Genomic DNA, 16,009 nt, shown 5'->3' on the forward strand with positions numbered 1-16,009 from the left:
ATGAGATCTAATTATAATTTCATTAGTCTATTATAATTATAATAGAATATATTATATTATAGAATATATATTATATGAGTCTATTATAAGACTCATAGAACTATGTCTAAATATATAAAATATAATATGCAACGAAATATTATAAAACAGCATGAAGAGCACCTAACCGTCATTTTTGTGATGGGGATGGAGTGTCGGTTTTATGTTATGAGCTTGATAAATTTTATTGAATGATTGTAAAATTCAAATCATAATTTGTAGGAATTATATATTACAATCTATCATGTCATTTTGATAACATTTTCTTTTCTAATTGTTTTATTTCATTGTTTTATTTATCTTTTAGCGGTGTGCTATACAATAAATATATGAACAACTGAGTTGAGCCTGAATTTACTATTAACCAAGCCATCAGGGGTCATTGCGTAGATAAATTCCTTTAGCTTTCATATTTGCAATATTTTTTTTAATTTTTAGCATAATTTGTGGTGTATTATGAAATCATTAGGGTAAAAATATTTTAATTTTAATATAAAAGTTCAAACAATGTTTAAAAAAATTTGAGTAATTTGCTAGATTTGCTTCAAACTTTATAATAAAAGCTGTTATATGGCATCCACCTAAAATTACCCTCGCTGTCTTGTGCCAAAAAACTTATATAGTTTCAGAAATTACTTTTGACTACAGTTCTTTGCATGTTGAAAAGTCAGCAACTGTAAAAGAGTGACAAAAGCTGTCACAGAGGGTCAAAAACTCGTTGTAAATTTATAATAATTAAGAAATCACTAAAATGGACCACTTACTCTTCAAAGCTGTACGCGTCATAACTGTTGCCCAAATCTGCAGCTAAAACATCTTTGTACTCGTCATCAAATAACTCCTGAAAATAAAAGGATGAAGCTGGATAATGGACCATGATAAAATAAACAGAAGAGGATGGGCAAATAGGCACTCCAAAGAGAAGAGTAATAAAGTGAACAGAGATAAAGAGAATATAGCAAGTCATCTGTGTAATATACGTTTACACAGCAGAGCTTCTCACTTGAGATATGAAAAGGTATGAAAAATACCAACAGTTATGTAGAGTTAAGTTGCTATTGTTACGTGCAAACCATCTTAAAAGGCTATATAGACAAAGCATACCCAGCATTGTCAAGTGCATTCAGCAAACCAAACCAAATGGCTTTGTGACCACGTTTATTTCATCTCTACAATATTTATCTCACATGCACACATGCTCGCACACACACATACCTACACGCACACCCCCACGCACACCCCCTCGCACACCCACAGGCACATACACACCCCCCCACATGCACGCACACACACTGTACTTATATATTAGGAACCCACAACTACATGTACAAGTAGCTCCAAAACATACATCAAACCTCAGTTCTTCAGTTATATAAGTAACCATCTACATCTATTTAAATAGAACTATCTGCAAATTCATACTACTCATCTACTAAGTGTTACTTTGTAATCAGTGAGTTATCCTATTACAGCAGTTGTCTTCTCGTGAAAGTTTAGTTTTTTAATACAATTAGATGCATGCTAGTGGTTTTGTAAGTCTTTCTTCACTTGTTTGTTTGTAATTCAGTACCGTATACGGTAGCACATGTATAGCATACATTTTTCCTGTTATTAGTTGTTAAGTTTTGCTGTCACAACATTAGCCAACCAGCCATTCTGTGTTAATCACAGGTGTCCTTTAGCGGAATATTGCCGATGCCGGGCCGGAGTCTACACACAAAAAACAACAAAGGTCTACGTAGTTATGAGCAAAAACAAAGGTATCCATCCAAATATCTCATCAACTCGATGAGCACACACAAAAACTAAACCAATTGACTGAGCCACCCATCATGTAAAAATATTCCAAGTTTCAAGTCATGTCTTGTACAACTCACCTTATGGTTTCTCAAAACTTGTCTCCCTATTAATTTGAGACTGTCCGATTACCGTTTTCTAAATGGCCGCTGCTAGCCTAGTCTAGCATCCTGCTTCAACACCTCAGTAACTATCGAGAAACGTTCGGGAGCACTCAGCGATGCGTGTTAATGTTGTATATCCCCCCTCCCGCCCGCATTTAATAATCTAAATATTATTTCTATAGCTGCTGCACTATCACTGATTTTTATTAGAATGCAATGTTACAGCAATCTTTAGTAGCTTCAGCTTTTAAAACGTATGCTACTTTTTAGTTCGGGTAACAATCGAGTTTATGCGGTAAAGGGGTGACAACTCCGATGGCACTGTATTTTAAAGCTTACTTCACCAGTGACACTCACCCAAGAGCTGAGAGCTTCATTAATTAAAATCCGGTCATCCTCGATAGCCAGCTCTATTCCCTGAAGAAAGGCTATAAGAAACTTTTCCACCTGATCAGGAGGAAATTCCGCGGGATTTGCATTCCTTGTGAGCTGAGCTAGTTGATGAGCCATGATGACCAGAGCATTGACAGCAGTCCAGCCATGCTCACAGAGCTGTGTGAGAATTTTCTCACTGATGATTTCTGCAGTGATAAATTAATAGCTTAAATGCTACTGCTTTGGTCAGCGCAATGCTGCCAGTCTATTAACAGCTGTTACTATAAGATGCAATATTTTTCACAAACCTAAAATTACATATTATTTTACCTCAGGCTATTGATTAGAGCTCTTGCTATCTGTTTAATTGTTAAATATATTTGGAATTGACATTGCTATAAAGATAACTCTCATATGCAATAATAATAGTAATTAAAATAATAATAACAATAATTATAATAATAATTATAATAATAATAATTAAAATTATGTGAACATTTATTTTGAGACTACATGTATACAGAAAACAGCCATCTTAGGAACAGCTCACATATTGAGGAAGGTCCTCTCTTAGTGGAATTGAGGAAAATGTTGGATCCCTTTGGCCTTTTGTTAAGACCCGGACTCAACACGGTCTAAAACCAGTCACCTACCACCACACGACTGTGAGGAAAAACTTTCAAAACAATAATAATACTAGAAATTTCCCTGTCATACAGCCCATGACCAAAGTGATAATGGAAAAAGAAAGGGTACTGCTAGTTGTTAAAAAGTAGTTCTCAGCAGGAATTGACAGAGTATAGTGTAAATGAGAGTTGTTTGAGATGATATAAAATAAATTTGAGGGAGCACGACTCCAAAAGGTGCAACCAACAATTTATTTTGGAGGTCAAGTTGGATTGAAACCAGGTATATGAGTAATTGGTTAATTGTTGATATTACAGTTGTATTTAGTAGTGTAATATAAATAGATATATAAAGGTGAAAAAGTTCTATTTTAGAAGTGTAAGTATAGAAAAATGTTAGGAATGTTGTGAATGGAAAGTATATGGGGAATGTGAAGTTGTATATAAAGTTATAGAAATTGAATAATGGTGTATGATATAGAATAATGTTGTAAATAAATTTATATGTAGGTCCTATATAAGTATATGTAAAGTATTTTGTATACGAACTAATAACAAAGGGAATATATAATAATAGAAATATAGAGAAAGAAACTTATAAAATGTTTAGAAAAAGTTCATATAAAAAATAATAGAAATAGTTTTGTTAGATAAGTGCAAAGTTCTGTTAAAGGTCGCGTAGTCTAGTCTCCTCTGTTCTACGTTGTAGGATTTTGTCATTGATAGCTAATCGAGTGATGCGCTCCCTAGCGAAGTTGTTAACAAGTAAGTCATTAATGTTTGGAACTCGAGAGAGAAAAGAATATAGTTCATATTGGAAAAAGTTTGTTTCCTGTTACAACGGTAAAATATTGAGAGTTGGTTTGTGTGAGTCGATGAATAGTAACTTTAAGATCTTGAAATTGGATTTTACTGAAGGTGTGCAATTTTTTCAGTTTCCCTAATAATAGGCAAAAGTATAGTTGAGTAAAATCTAATCTCAAGATCTTAAAATTACTATTCTCAATATTTTACCGTTGTATCAGGAAACAAACTTTTTCCAATGTGTTGAATAAGGGCGGTTGTCCTTGGATCATGCGAAGACACATTCTCAAGTTTTTAATTGAAAGAGTGTTTCAGAGGCTGGTTCTCAGAAACCAGGTAAAATTTAAAAATCGAGTGTTTTTAGAAAAAAATCGAGTGTTTTAGACAGAAAGTGCAGAGCTTTGAAGAAGCTTTCCAGAAATTTGGATGGAATCGGACAAAAATCGAAAACTCACAGGGTCTACCCAGACTAACAGACGCACACAATGACAAAATAGGGTATAATAATATAGATATTTTTAATGTATTATTGTTGTAACTATGTAAATCAAGCAATCTACTCACATTGTAACATCTACTATAGAGGAATATTAGGCCTACATGCTTAATTGCAATTGTTGTTGCTAGCATAGTATCTCATATGTTTGCCTTTCTCTCTTGTTGACAGAATAACAAAAAACATCAGAAACGCAGAAACCTCTGCAGTATTTATGTACCTTTAGTAGCTCTTTTCATGCCTTCAGTCTTTCGCTTGTACAACTTATATAGATTCTCCGCATCATGGCAGAGGCCTTGTTTGACAAACACAGGATTTTTAGCCCCACTCTGAGGAGCTGAAACTAATAAATACAGAAATACATAATATTATGGGTTAATACGAAAGACTAAGTGAATGCCTGGCATTGCATAGGTAATAAATTAATCAACTAATGAATTGTATAGCAGTGTATCCGCATGGCCTAGTAGATAGACTCTTCTGTAAGCAGACCTGCAGGTTCTAAGTTCAAGTCCAGTATGATGCGGATTGGTCATTCCGCAAACGTTGTCGATATTAGTGGACGCACGAACAACCAACAACAAACACTGATATTTTATATATCGTATATCGATTAAACATAATAGATTAGTCAGTCACCTGCAAAAATAACTAAATACATGCAAAGAAATGCTGAGTGATTTTTAACAATAAATACCTTGAAGCAAAAAATTACGCCAGAATTTATTTTATTGATCTCTTTAAGAGAGCAAAGAAGAATCTATATTTTGTGATTACTTAATAAAATTTAACAGTATTGACAACAGCAAAGCAAACGAATCGAAACGTGGAAAGTGTCCATTAATAGCAAAATCATAGTTGATAACCGCATGAGAAGGTTCTGTAACAGATTCGTTCCCATAGTTTGAATCACCGAATAAAATGGTAATCCTTGCTTAAATTTTGGCTTATTTCGATTTTAGCAAGCAAATGACATTGATAAATCAATAATGAAAAAGCAAAGAAACAATGCAGTTGATAGCATCAAATTCTTTAATCCATCTCAAACTTTAGTTGTGTGCCTGTTGAGATCAATGGGGCTGCCTGTTGAGATCAATGAGGCTGACACAAGCTGATTAGTTTCAAAAGTTTTTGAGTTTTTAAAAACAGCTGCAGCAATAAGAGTAGTCACTGATGCTGTCTGTCTGTCTGTCTGTTTAACCAAAATTTAACCAGTTTAAAGAATGGTTTAGTTACTAAGTAGCCAGCACCTTAGCATATCTTAGAACACTTCAACCTATGGCGGTTGCAGAAAGAGTGTGAGGCAGTCAGAGAAAAGTATAAATAGTGTGGAGATGCTGTATAAATAGTGTGGAGATGCTGTGTAAATAGTGTGGAGATGCTGTATAAATAGTGTGGAGATGCTGTATAAATAGTGTGGAAATGCTGTATAAATAGTGTGGAGATGCTGTATACATAGTGTGGAGATGCTGTATACATAGTGTGGAGATGCTGTATACATAGTGTGGAGATGCTGTATAAATAGTGTGGAAATGCTGTATAAATAGTGTGGAGATGCTTTATACATAGTGTGGAGATGCTGTATAAATAGTGTGAAGATGCTATAGTAATTAATTGCCACCTTTCTAGATTATTCAAAATTTACACTCGCTGACTGAAGGAAAAGAATGAACTAAATTGATAATTATTTGTTGGCTGGCATTCCAAGTGCAAACTCAACGAATTATTGCGATATTTTATTTAACTTTTAAATTAGTTGATCAGGCTATTATTTTAACATAAAGAAAAAAAATTTCTGACGCATGCTTAAAATAGCAGAACTATAACATAGAACTCAACTAAATTCAGCGTTTCAGTCTTACAAAACTAAAAGCATAAATTGAAATTCGAAATTCATATTCTCTAAGGTTCAAGGTTACTCAAATATAACTGAAATAAACGGCCAATAGCAATAGTATGTTAAAAATATTATGACACGCAACTTTTCGTGTTAATTATTTCTGGTTTTTCACACGCACACATGTCGTAATGAGCTTGTAAATAATATAATAGAGTTATGAGCTCATTCATCAAAAAGTATCATCAAAGTTGAAAGTCACTCAAGAAAATATTCATGTTTATGGTGCTTCAAGATACTGTAAATTTCTGCAAATAGCTTACATTTCTGTCCATTTCTTAATCGAAAAAACTTATTATCTACTTACTCATCTAAAATCTGTTTAAAAAATGGATGTTTAAAATTTGAGTGTATTAATAAAAAACTATTTAATTTGTGTAGCATTCAATTTACAGGTTAAAAGTTTTATACCAATGACTTACCAATAGCAAGAAATACTTCTATCCGTCGAATGTAGTCTTTCTGTTCAACAAAGTGCATACTTTCTTGAAAACCAAGCTTTGCATGAGGTGCAGCAGCGCTCATCACATGTAAAATACATTCTCTGATGTCATAGGCAATTTTGTTCTCCAATATGCACGGATTTGACAAAAACAAATCACTTTCCTTCTCCGGCGGAGGCGTTGTCCAGGCATATTTAATCTTTCGACGTAAAGCCAAGGCATAGTCATCACGTGCTAGTGGCCTTCGGAATTCTAGATGGCAGGGACTTTCATCGGTTTCATTTTCTTGCTCAACAGGTACGCTTGTGGCAAAGTACGCTCTTTCAATTAAAAAGTCGTCAAGCGTTTTTGGCTTACATTTAGCTTTGGAACGCTTAGAGTGTTGCTTTGCATTGGTAGGAGTAGGCCTCTGTTTAGTCTTCACGTCCGAAGCCTTTGTTGTTTTTTCCTCAGAAACTTTTGGAAGTTTCACTGATGGTGATCGTGTCAGTCTTTGTTCGGTGCCAGTTTTTGAGATCTGACCAGAAGAAGCCATTTTTGTTTTAGATCCCATGACCTGCACGGCAGAGCTTTTGTTGTCGACTAAAAATTCTTTTTGAGATCGGCTTGCATCAACCATCGACTGCCTTGCTGATGTGTCGCTAGATGTATTGTTTATTTTAGAAGTTTGCTTTATAGCATTCTTAGCAGCTTCTGCAGCGCTCTCTGGAGATGAAAGGTCAGCATTAGAGACAAGCTTAGCAGAATCTATTTGTTTAACATCTCCATTCGGGGCAGTAGAAGCTGCTACCCATTGATTAGCTGCCATTTTATTTGATGCTCCCTGTACTTTAGTCATGCTAAATTTTGGGATAATGCAATTTTGAACATCTAGCGAAAATCTAACAGTAGCATGCTTATTACCTTTTGGACTAGATGATTCTACATTGTCTTTGCCTGAACTCATTGGTTTAGAACATTTTGAAAGTTTTCTACCGCCAGGTTTTCCGCTTATTGGGAGACTTTCTGCTTTTGAGTTTGTCCTTGAGGTTCTAGAAGCTGGCACTACGTTTTTGGGAGTGTTTTCTTGGACTGCAGGATATCCTTGTGCCATTTGCTTTGAGTTTATAGATTTTTCTGGAAAGCTTTGTGAATGTGCTCCCAGTGATGATTGCCGCTTCCCAAAGTCACGTTGGTTTAATGTTCCTGCAGCAGCAGTTGAAGAGCGAGATCCTAAGGTTGATTGATTTGCTTCCGTGTTTGAGGTTCGGTAAGCAGCCGGATACTCTTTTACATGATTATCATAAGGAGTGGCAGGTGTTTTAGCTGGTTGAACATATGCAGCCTTCGATGACTGCCTTGTTGCAGGGTCATGTTGGGATAAAGTTCTTTCTGTAGGAGCTACTGCATAAGCACCTACCGATGACCGTCTTCCTTGAGAATCATACATTGCCTGCGAGTTATCTGCATACTCGGGAGAATACGCTGCTTGAGATGATGCTCGTCCACGGAGCGTATATGGAGATGCAGGACTTTTTTCAGAAACTGGTGAGTTTGCTGCTTGAGACAGCTGTCGTCCAACAGGTCTGTAAGGAGACACTGATCCTTCTGCAGGAACTGCTGAGTTTGCTGTCACGGACGGCTGTCGTCCATGGGGACCATAAGGTATGGGTCGTTCTGCAGGAGCTGGTGAGCTTGCTCTCTGTACTGGCTGTCGTCCTTGAGGACTGTAACGCGGTGAGTTTGCTTTCTGACATGAGTGCCGGGCATGGGGGCTGTAAGGTGATATTGGCTCTTCTGCAGGAGCTGCTGAGTTTGCTGTTACAGATGGCTGTCGTCCATGGAGACCATAAGGTGCGGATCTTTCTGCAGGAGCTGGTGAGCTTGCTCTCTGTACTGACTGTCGTCCTTGAGGACTGTAACACGGTGAGTTTGCTGTCTGAGATGAGTGCCGGGCATGGGGGCTGTAAGATGATATTGGCTCTTCTACAGGAGCTGCTGAGTTTGCTGTTACATATGACTGTCGTCCATGGAGACCATAAGGTGCGGATCTTTCTGCAGGAGCTGGTGAGCTTGCTCTCTGTACTGACTGTCGTCCTTGAGGACTGTAAAGTGGTGAGTTTGCTGTCTGAGATGAGTGACGGGTGTGGGGGCTGTAAGGTGATGTTGGCCCTTCTACAAACGTCGCTGTATTTGCTGCTACAGATGACTGCCGTCCATAGGGACCATAAGATGCTGATCCTTCTGCAAGAGCTGGAGGAGGTGGTGAGCTGGCTCTCGGCAATGATGGTCGTCCATGAGGATTGTAAACTGGTGAGTTTGCTGCCTGAGATGAGTGCCGGGTATGGGGGCTGTAAGGTGATGTTGGCCCTTCTACAAAAGTCGCTGTATTTGCTGCTACAGATGACTGCCGTCCATAGGGACCATAAGATGCTGATCCTTCTGCAAGAGCTGGAGGAGGTGGTGAGCTGGCTCTCGGCAATGATGGTCGTCCATGAGGATTGTAAACTGGTGAGTTTGCTGCCTGAGATGAGTGCCGGGTATGGGGGCTGTAAGGTGATGTTGGCCCTTCTACAAAAGTCGCTGTATTTGCTGCTACAGATGACTGCCGTCCATAGGGACCATAAGATGCTGATCCTTCTGCAGGAGCTGGAGGAGGTGGTGAGCTGGCTCTCGGCAATGATGGTCGTCCATGAGGATTGTAAACTGGTGAGTTTGCTGCCTGAGATGAGTGCCGGGTATGGGGGCTGTAAGGTGATGTTGGCCCTTCTACAAAAGTCGCTGTATTTGCTGCTACAGATGACTGTCGTCCATACGGACCATAAGATGCTGATCCTTCTGCAGGAGCTGAAGGAGCTGGTGAGCTGGCTCTCGGCGATGAAGGTCGTCCATGAGGATTGTAAACTGGTGAGTTTGCTGCCTGAGATGAGTGACGGATATGAGGGCTGTAAGGTGATGTTGGCCCTTCTACAAACGTCGCTGTATTTGCTGCTACAGATGACTGCCGTCCATAGGGACCATAAGATGCTGATCCTTCTGCAGGAGCTGGAGGAGCTGGTGAGCTGGCTCTCGGCGATGATGGTCGTCCATGAGGATTGTAAACTGGTGAGTTTGCTGCCTGAGATGAGTGCCGCCCATGGGGTCTGTAAGGAGGCGTTGATCCTTCTACAGGAGCCGCTGAGTTTGCTGTCATAGATGACTGTCGTCCATTTGGACCATAAAGTGATGCTGATCGTCCTACAGGAGCTGATGGGTTTGCTGTCATAGACGATTGTCGCCCGTGAAGATCATAAGGTAGTACTGATGCTTCTACAGGCACTGGTGAATTCGCTAGCTGTGATGACATTCTTCCGCTTGGAACGTATGACTCACTACCATGCGAATAGTACATGTTGACTGTACCTAAAATAATTGAATAAATTGGATTTGCTGTTTACCTGCTAAACTTTATACTTAGATTCTTTACCATGTTTAAAGTAAAGGTAATTAGCTTTAAAGTATGAAGTTTTAATTAAAAAGATTATTGGATTCATCAGTTAGCATTTTTTGTCAGACTTACGAGGTTTATAGTAGCGAATGATCTACTATGTAAATAGAGCTTTGGATTATAGCTTTGTTAAGTTCACATGCAGTAAGTGCTTTGCTTTCCGCAAAAGAGACTGTTTGTGAATGACATCATAGCTTTGCTGGCAAAATATGTGTACTTGTGCAACAAAACTATGATTGGAATTTGCTTGGTTTTGTCAAAATTTTAATTGCTTTAATTGAAATAGCTAACTTAGATTACTTCCTTTCTTTTTAAATTAAAAATAATTATAAGATTTTTTTGATTTGCTTGTTAATTGTACTTATCAACAAATGCTAAGGAAAATGCAAAAAAATAGTTTAAGCGTTTCAATTTGATTTTTGAAAGTTTTTATTTTAATGTTGTGGTAGACCTATTCAAGATTCATTTTAATATACAAAATAATAATAATTATTGAGTATGATAGGTATATTTATTATTACCCATTGTTCCAAAAATTGTTTCTATGACATTTATCTTAGCATATTTGCTTCACTTCTCAATATATTTAGCTGTAACCTTGCTTCTATCTCTATGAAGTACGTGTTTTCCAGTGAAATTTAAGTCATTATTTATTATCTGTTTGGTACAAAGCAGGAGCAATTGTTGAATAGTAACTACTGTAGAGGGAACTGTCAGTTCCTTGTACTGCTCCGCAAGAATTACAGACACTGAGTGCAAAGCAATAACATGAATGTATATGTGTCATGATGTATCACTTTCAATACAAATTTGGCATTTTATATAGTGCACATTGGGCTTTCAAGGTGAACTTGTTCATGCGGCTTAGACTTTTGTGAAGCCATTCTCAAAATTTATGAAAATTTAATGCTTGTACATGTAAAATGCAGTTGCTATGACCTTCCTAAACATTAACAAATAATACTGTTTAAAATCCAATCCATCATTATTGAAGACAAGTTTCTCAGTTTGTTCTGTTGACCATATTGATCAACACTACCTTCGATAAAAAGCTGCATCTCAGGCTAAATTGCTTCAGTTTAAATTCTGAAAACAGTTTTAAAAACCTGAAAAATTTATCCAATACCTAAAGTTAAAAAACAATTTTGTGATTCGACTTCTGCTGTACTGAAAATGATACGATCTGTCACATAACTATTTCCCGAATATATATCAATACATGTGATCAATGCGTGCACATAATAACAGAACAACACTGAAGAGACTGCGTGCAAGCAATCTCTGTTATTTTGGCCTCCTAGTTAGCAATCAGGCCTCTTTTTATGTGCGTGCTCTCCAGCTTGGAGAGCATGCACCCAGCCCACCGATCATACCAGTCATTCGGCAATCTTGGCTGTTTCTTCTCAATATGCTGAGTTAGTTCACCTATGGCCAAGTCTCCTGCGGTGCCGGGACCCGGCGCGAGACTATTCTTCAACAGCTGATGAGCACTCTCCTGCCGGCGATAGAGGGGCTCGTTGGCTGTTGCTTTTCCTCATATACAGGCCAACCTCTTGGCACTGGACTCGGCCCATGTCAAAGCCTTCCCTACTTGGTCCTTCGTTCAAACAAGGTGACACTTGAACCAGTCCTGCAACGTCATTATCTTTGGAGGCCGACTGGCCACATGCAGTTTGGGCAATTCAGGCTGGCTCGGTCGTAACCGAGCCAGCCAGCGATTACTCCGTCGGCTTGGGCTCCAGTGAATCAGCTCTCCTCTTTGAATTGTCTCTCTTAGGTACGTACCTGAAGCCAATCAGCCACAGCCAAAGTAAAGGTGCATGACTTCATAAGAACGTCAGTCGACCATCTCCTGGCCTGCAGAAAGGGAAGCCATGCGGCTTTATCCACAAAGTATACCATGCCTTCACACTTGGCATCTTCATGTGACTTTTGATGTGACATAACCTGCTGTAAGCCGCAGGTTATGATGGCTGCAGGCTATGGTTAGGTTGTAATGACAGTTTGCACCTGCTGCTGATAGTTGCACACTGCCATTACACAAATTATATTTTGTTTCTGCGTAAAAGTTCAATTTAACTCATCAAAGCAAAACTAAATATATTCGGAGCCAGAGTGAAGTTTGAAAAATGTATGACATCAAACAACAGAATCACACTTGTTGCTTCAGTATTATAGCAAACAGGGTTGGCTCAATTTAAACCAATGGTTTAAACCGAATGATGTAAACCCAGTTTAAACCAGCCAAAAAAACCAATTTTTATGGTTTCTTTGTTTTTTTCATGATTTTTTGTGTGAAAAACATAATATTTTAAGCTTCTAGTGGTTCATGTGCGATAGAAATGTAGTTATATGTAATTATCAGCTGTGGAAGTTTATTTAGGACATAACTGTAAATTGATGGCAGAGCTCAAAGTGAAACTACATAAAATCCTAGCATAACAATGAATTAGTGAATTTCATTTTCAATTGCTTTTAGCAAGTGATATAATGATGCAATATAAAAAACATGTGAAACCTACTAATCATCGTCTCTAATAATTACTAAATACCTTTCAAGTCTAACCAGTGAGAAAGAATTACTTTTAATTAGAAATTAAAACAATAAATTCCTTTTGAGCAAAAGCTTTAAGTTTGCAAACTAATATTTCATTTATTAGGTACAAGCCAAAGTAGTTGGATTGTTAGATTTCAGTTTATCGAGTTTTTTGTGTTTTGAAAAATTAAAGTTGCGCTTCAAATTTTTAACATTCCTCGCAAACAGTATCCTGTTTGGCAGTTTTCATTCTAACTGCAAAAGGCAAAGGTTTCAAAGCAAAATGTAATAAGTGTGCTGTCATAACGCGAGGTCACGCAGATAGGCTTAAAGCTCACGTAGCAAAATGTCAAGCTGAAAACACCAAATTAGACAGAGATGCTAGTATTCAGGCGATAGAAGTTGAGTCATCTGCCACTGCTCCAAGCACTAGCAATGCATTTGCATTATGCTCTGCTCTACACTACCACACGACTAATCACTTGGATTAAAATTCCTACTTATACATAGAGCTGTATGTAAAATATTCACTTTATGTGATAAGATTTCTGCTCTGTATTTCATCAACCATGTTTGATTAAAGACTCACTCCGAAATTTCCATATGTTCTCTTTTTTCCCATAACCACTCCCACAGTACCATCTTTAACAGATGATTCCAGATATTTACATGTATGTTCAATACTCAATCATGCAGCTATAGTAAGTGATGTTAATTAGACTTGAAATTGCAAAAACCTTGGTAAAATTATAAAAACCATAAAAACCGGTTTAAACAAAAAAAACTGGTTTTTTCATATAAACCATAGTTTTTTCCAGCCCTGAATTAGCAAACCATTATAACAAGAATGTGAAAAACTTGTTTGCATAGCGTGGATAGAGATAACATTCCGAACAGAAAGGCTCAAAAAGAGATCAACAAGTCGACGGTTTGTAGATCATAACGCTAAGATCCAACATCCGAGGTTTTCCATGCCAATAAAAGATTTAAAACTGAAGACGACAATTTCAAAGAATCAAGTAAGACATTTATGAAGAGGTATTTAATGTAATTTTGCTGATTTCTTACCGGAGCTGCCTTATCCTACCATTGTATGGATATTTTACACAATATTATGCGATAGGGAGAAAAAAATGGAACAGAAAAGAATGATTGTTGCATTGATGGTATCAATAAGAGCACAGTTGCTGGTTGTGAAATAGATTCTTATTTGAGTAACCACATCTCTTCAGATATAAATCTATAGGCTTTTGTACTAAGTTTATTTAGTATGCTTCCATCCTCATCAACTCTGAACTCCCTCGGCCATTGTTTTGTAGACCCCTTTCCTATACTCAGTGTGATAAAAGTTCAAACATGTGTATAGCAGAAACTTAGTCGCAAATAACTAAAACCGATTTGCTCTAAAAACAGATAGAAGTGAGTGTTCGAGTTGGCCATTTCAGCAACTACCTACACCCTAGGTCTATAATCAACGTATGCTTTATATTACAGTTATCACTAGTATTTTCAGGCTGGATTGCCAACTTTTTGAAACTGCTGTTCAGCATTACACAAATCTTGTTAGTCAAAAAGAACAAACGAGAACTCGCAAGTTCACGCTTTACACTTATTTATTAGGTAATAGTTTTTGCACTGAACACAGCGTAAGTAGGAGTAACGAGGCAGCAGGATTCACTTGAAATAGTATTATTGACATATAATAGGTAAGTACACATGCACCGTTCCAGCAACATGATTTTATTGTATTACATAATGTTCTTACAACCACAAAACTTCAAGGCTGTCAAAGCCGCGACTTCATTCTAGTAACATTAAAAATAATTATAATTTCACGAGCAAGCCTGCTTTATTCTATATAACATTATGTTGTAGTCTAAAACTATAAAATATTAGTAATATCAGGAAGCGTGTCTATCAGACATTAGATATATGTATTCTTTTAGCCTCACTATGGCTGTAGAGCGGTCTTATTGTTCTCTTGCCACAGCTTTTGGTTAATTCCCATTCTTCTAATTTTTTACTGAAAGCATATATTATTATATATGTTTACTTACTATTCCTTAGAATGCTGTTCAATCTGAAAGGAATATTTGTTGTTTATATTCCGAGCGTTACAAGCTCCTCAGTATTTTTATAAGGCAAAACAAAGTATTAATATTATTCCTATGAGGAAAGTAAAGAAAAAAAGAAATCTGTTGATAACTGTAAATATATTTGTCCAATCTTCTTGCGCTTTGCTCTGCTGTCGGCTTTTTTTGAGCTCATTGGCCAAGACTTGAATAGCATGGTTGTTGTCTCCTCCACAATTTAGCTGCAATATTAGATAGATTATGTAAGCAATTCATTGTGAGCAATTAAACATTTCGCTCTGCAGTATAAAGATATGCAGCTACAGTTCCATTGTTCCAGTTCTCTTTGATTACTATATATAGAATAAATAAAAATGAGAGTGAATAACTCCTGATTAAAATCTAATTTTCACTCATGCGCCTTAAAACCATGAAGAAGAATTAAATAGCAATTAACATCACATAAAGTTGTAGGATCTATAATTCTATTATAATTCTACCCCATATTCTAATACATTCAATTGTAGCTTTTAACAGACCAACAGATGGACAGACAAACGGATCAACACGGCTTTCATTATTATTATAGTAATAATTATATTTTACGCTATTGCTTCATATTATATTATATCGCATGTATATATTTTGTGTAATTAATGTAATTAAACCTTACATCATGCAAACACATACAACTGAATAATTATACAAGCAAGGTCATGATCTTCGTCGACTGTCTTTTGCAAAAAATATTTGACCAAGATACTGAGCTAATGTTGAGTGTTTGTGAGGGTAATATCGTCTAGATTAGTGATTACTATTCGACCTAACTCGAATCTACTAGCTCACTGATTGGTTAATATACAAAAAAAACCTAATCAACTGTACTGTGACTACACAGCATGCACATGTACACGTACATGTACATGTAAGTATACATGTACATGTACGTGTACAATGAAAGGTTTATGGAGCTAGCAAAAAGCACCAGTTTTGTATGATCTAGACATTTTTGCTACCAATACTTTACTAGCGGGACAGTTTTTGCTGAAACACTTTACTAGACAATGGTAAAGCACAATGTTTTGCTTTGCATCATTGCTAAAAATAGATAAAATTGCAAAAAAAGAAACTCAATTTATTCCCTGCATTAGACCAATTTGCAATCATTTATTGCGCACTTTTTGCAACCTTTTATTTAGTGTCGTGTTTTCTAATTTTTATGCCACTTTTCTAATGCATGGGGCAAAGCATTGAGCAGAACCAATATGTTTATTTTTCACAGGGCTGACATGTTGAAGTAGATCTGCGTAATTGGCTACCAATAGCTATAGGTCACGTCACTCCGTCTCGCTGA

The 16,009-nt window shown here is 36.9% G+C and overlaps 2 protein-coding genes across 2 annotated transcripts in view; both read right to left on the reverse strand.

Annotated features, from left to right (window-relative positions):
• Positions 1-799: 799 nt before the first annotated feature.
• LOC137390841 (hornerin-like) lies at positions 800-9,906 on the reverse strand. The gene is made up of 4 exons (XM_068077161.1): positions 6,561-9,906; positions 4,462-4,584; positions 2,298-2,521; positions 800-880 (listed from the first exon to the last, which is right to left on the reverse strand). Exons 1-4 carry the CDS (start codon positions 9,904-9,906, stop codon positions 800-802), a joined length of 3,774 nt encoding a protein of 1,257 aa, XP_067933262.1.
• A 4,401-nt stretch (positions 9,907-14,307) lies between these two features.
• LOC137391402 (acetylcholine receptor subunit beta-type unc-29-like) overlaps positions 14,308-16,009 on the reverse strand; it is a 40,057-nt gene continuing 38,355 nt past the window's right edge. The window contains exon 11 of the mRNA XM_068077864.1: positions 14,308-14,897. Coding sequence (XP_067933965.1) covers positions 14,718-14,897 — 180 coding nt within the window. The 3' untranslated portion in view covers positions 14,308-14,717. The remainder of the gene's footprint in view (positions 14,898-16,009) is intronic.

Source organism: Watersipora subatra, chromosome 3 (genome assembly GCF_963576615.1).
Source record: "Watersipora subatra chromosome 3, tzWatSuba1.1, whole genome shotgun sequence".
Taxonomy (NCBI): Eukaryota; Metazoa; Bryozoa; class Gymnolaemata; order Cheilostomatida; family Watersiporidae; genus Watersipora; species Watersipora subatra.

What these genes read in the sequence shown, in the direction of transcription:
- LOC137390841 (XM_068077161.1), bottom strand. Translation starts at nt 9,906, where the DNA reads ATGTCATCACAGCTAGCGAATTCACCAGTGCCTGTAGAAGCATCAGTA. An exon ending in CATGAAAAGAGCTACTAAAG is followed by an intron (nt 2,522 to 4,461) that starts GTACATAAATAC and finishes TTATCACTGCAG; the next exon opens with AAATCATCAGTGAGAAAATT. An exon ending in ATGAAGCTCTCAGCTCTTGG is followed by an intron (nt 881 to 2,297) that starts GTGAGTGTCACT and finishes TTTTATTTTCAG; the next exon opens with GAGTTATTTGATGACGAGTA.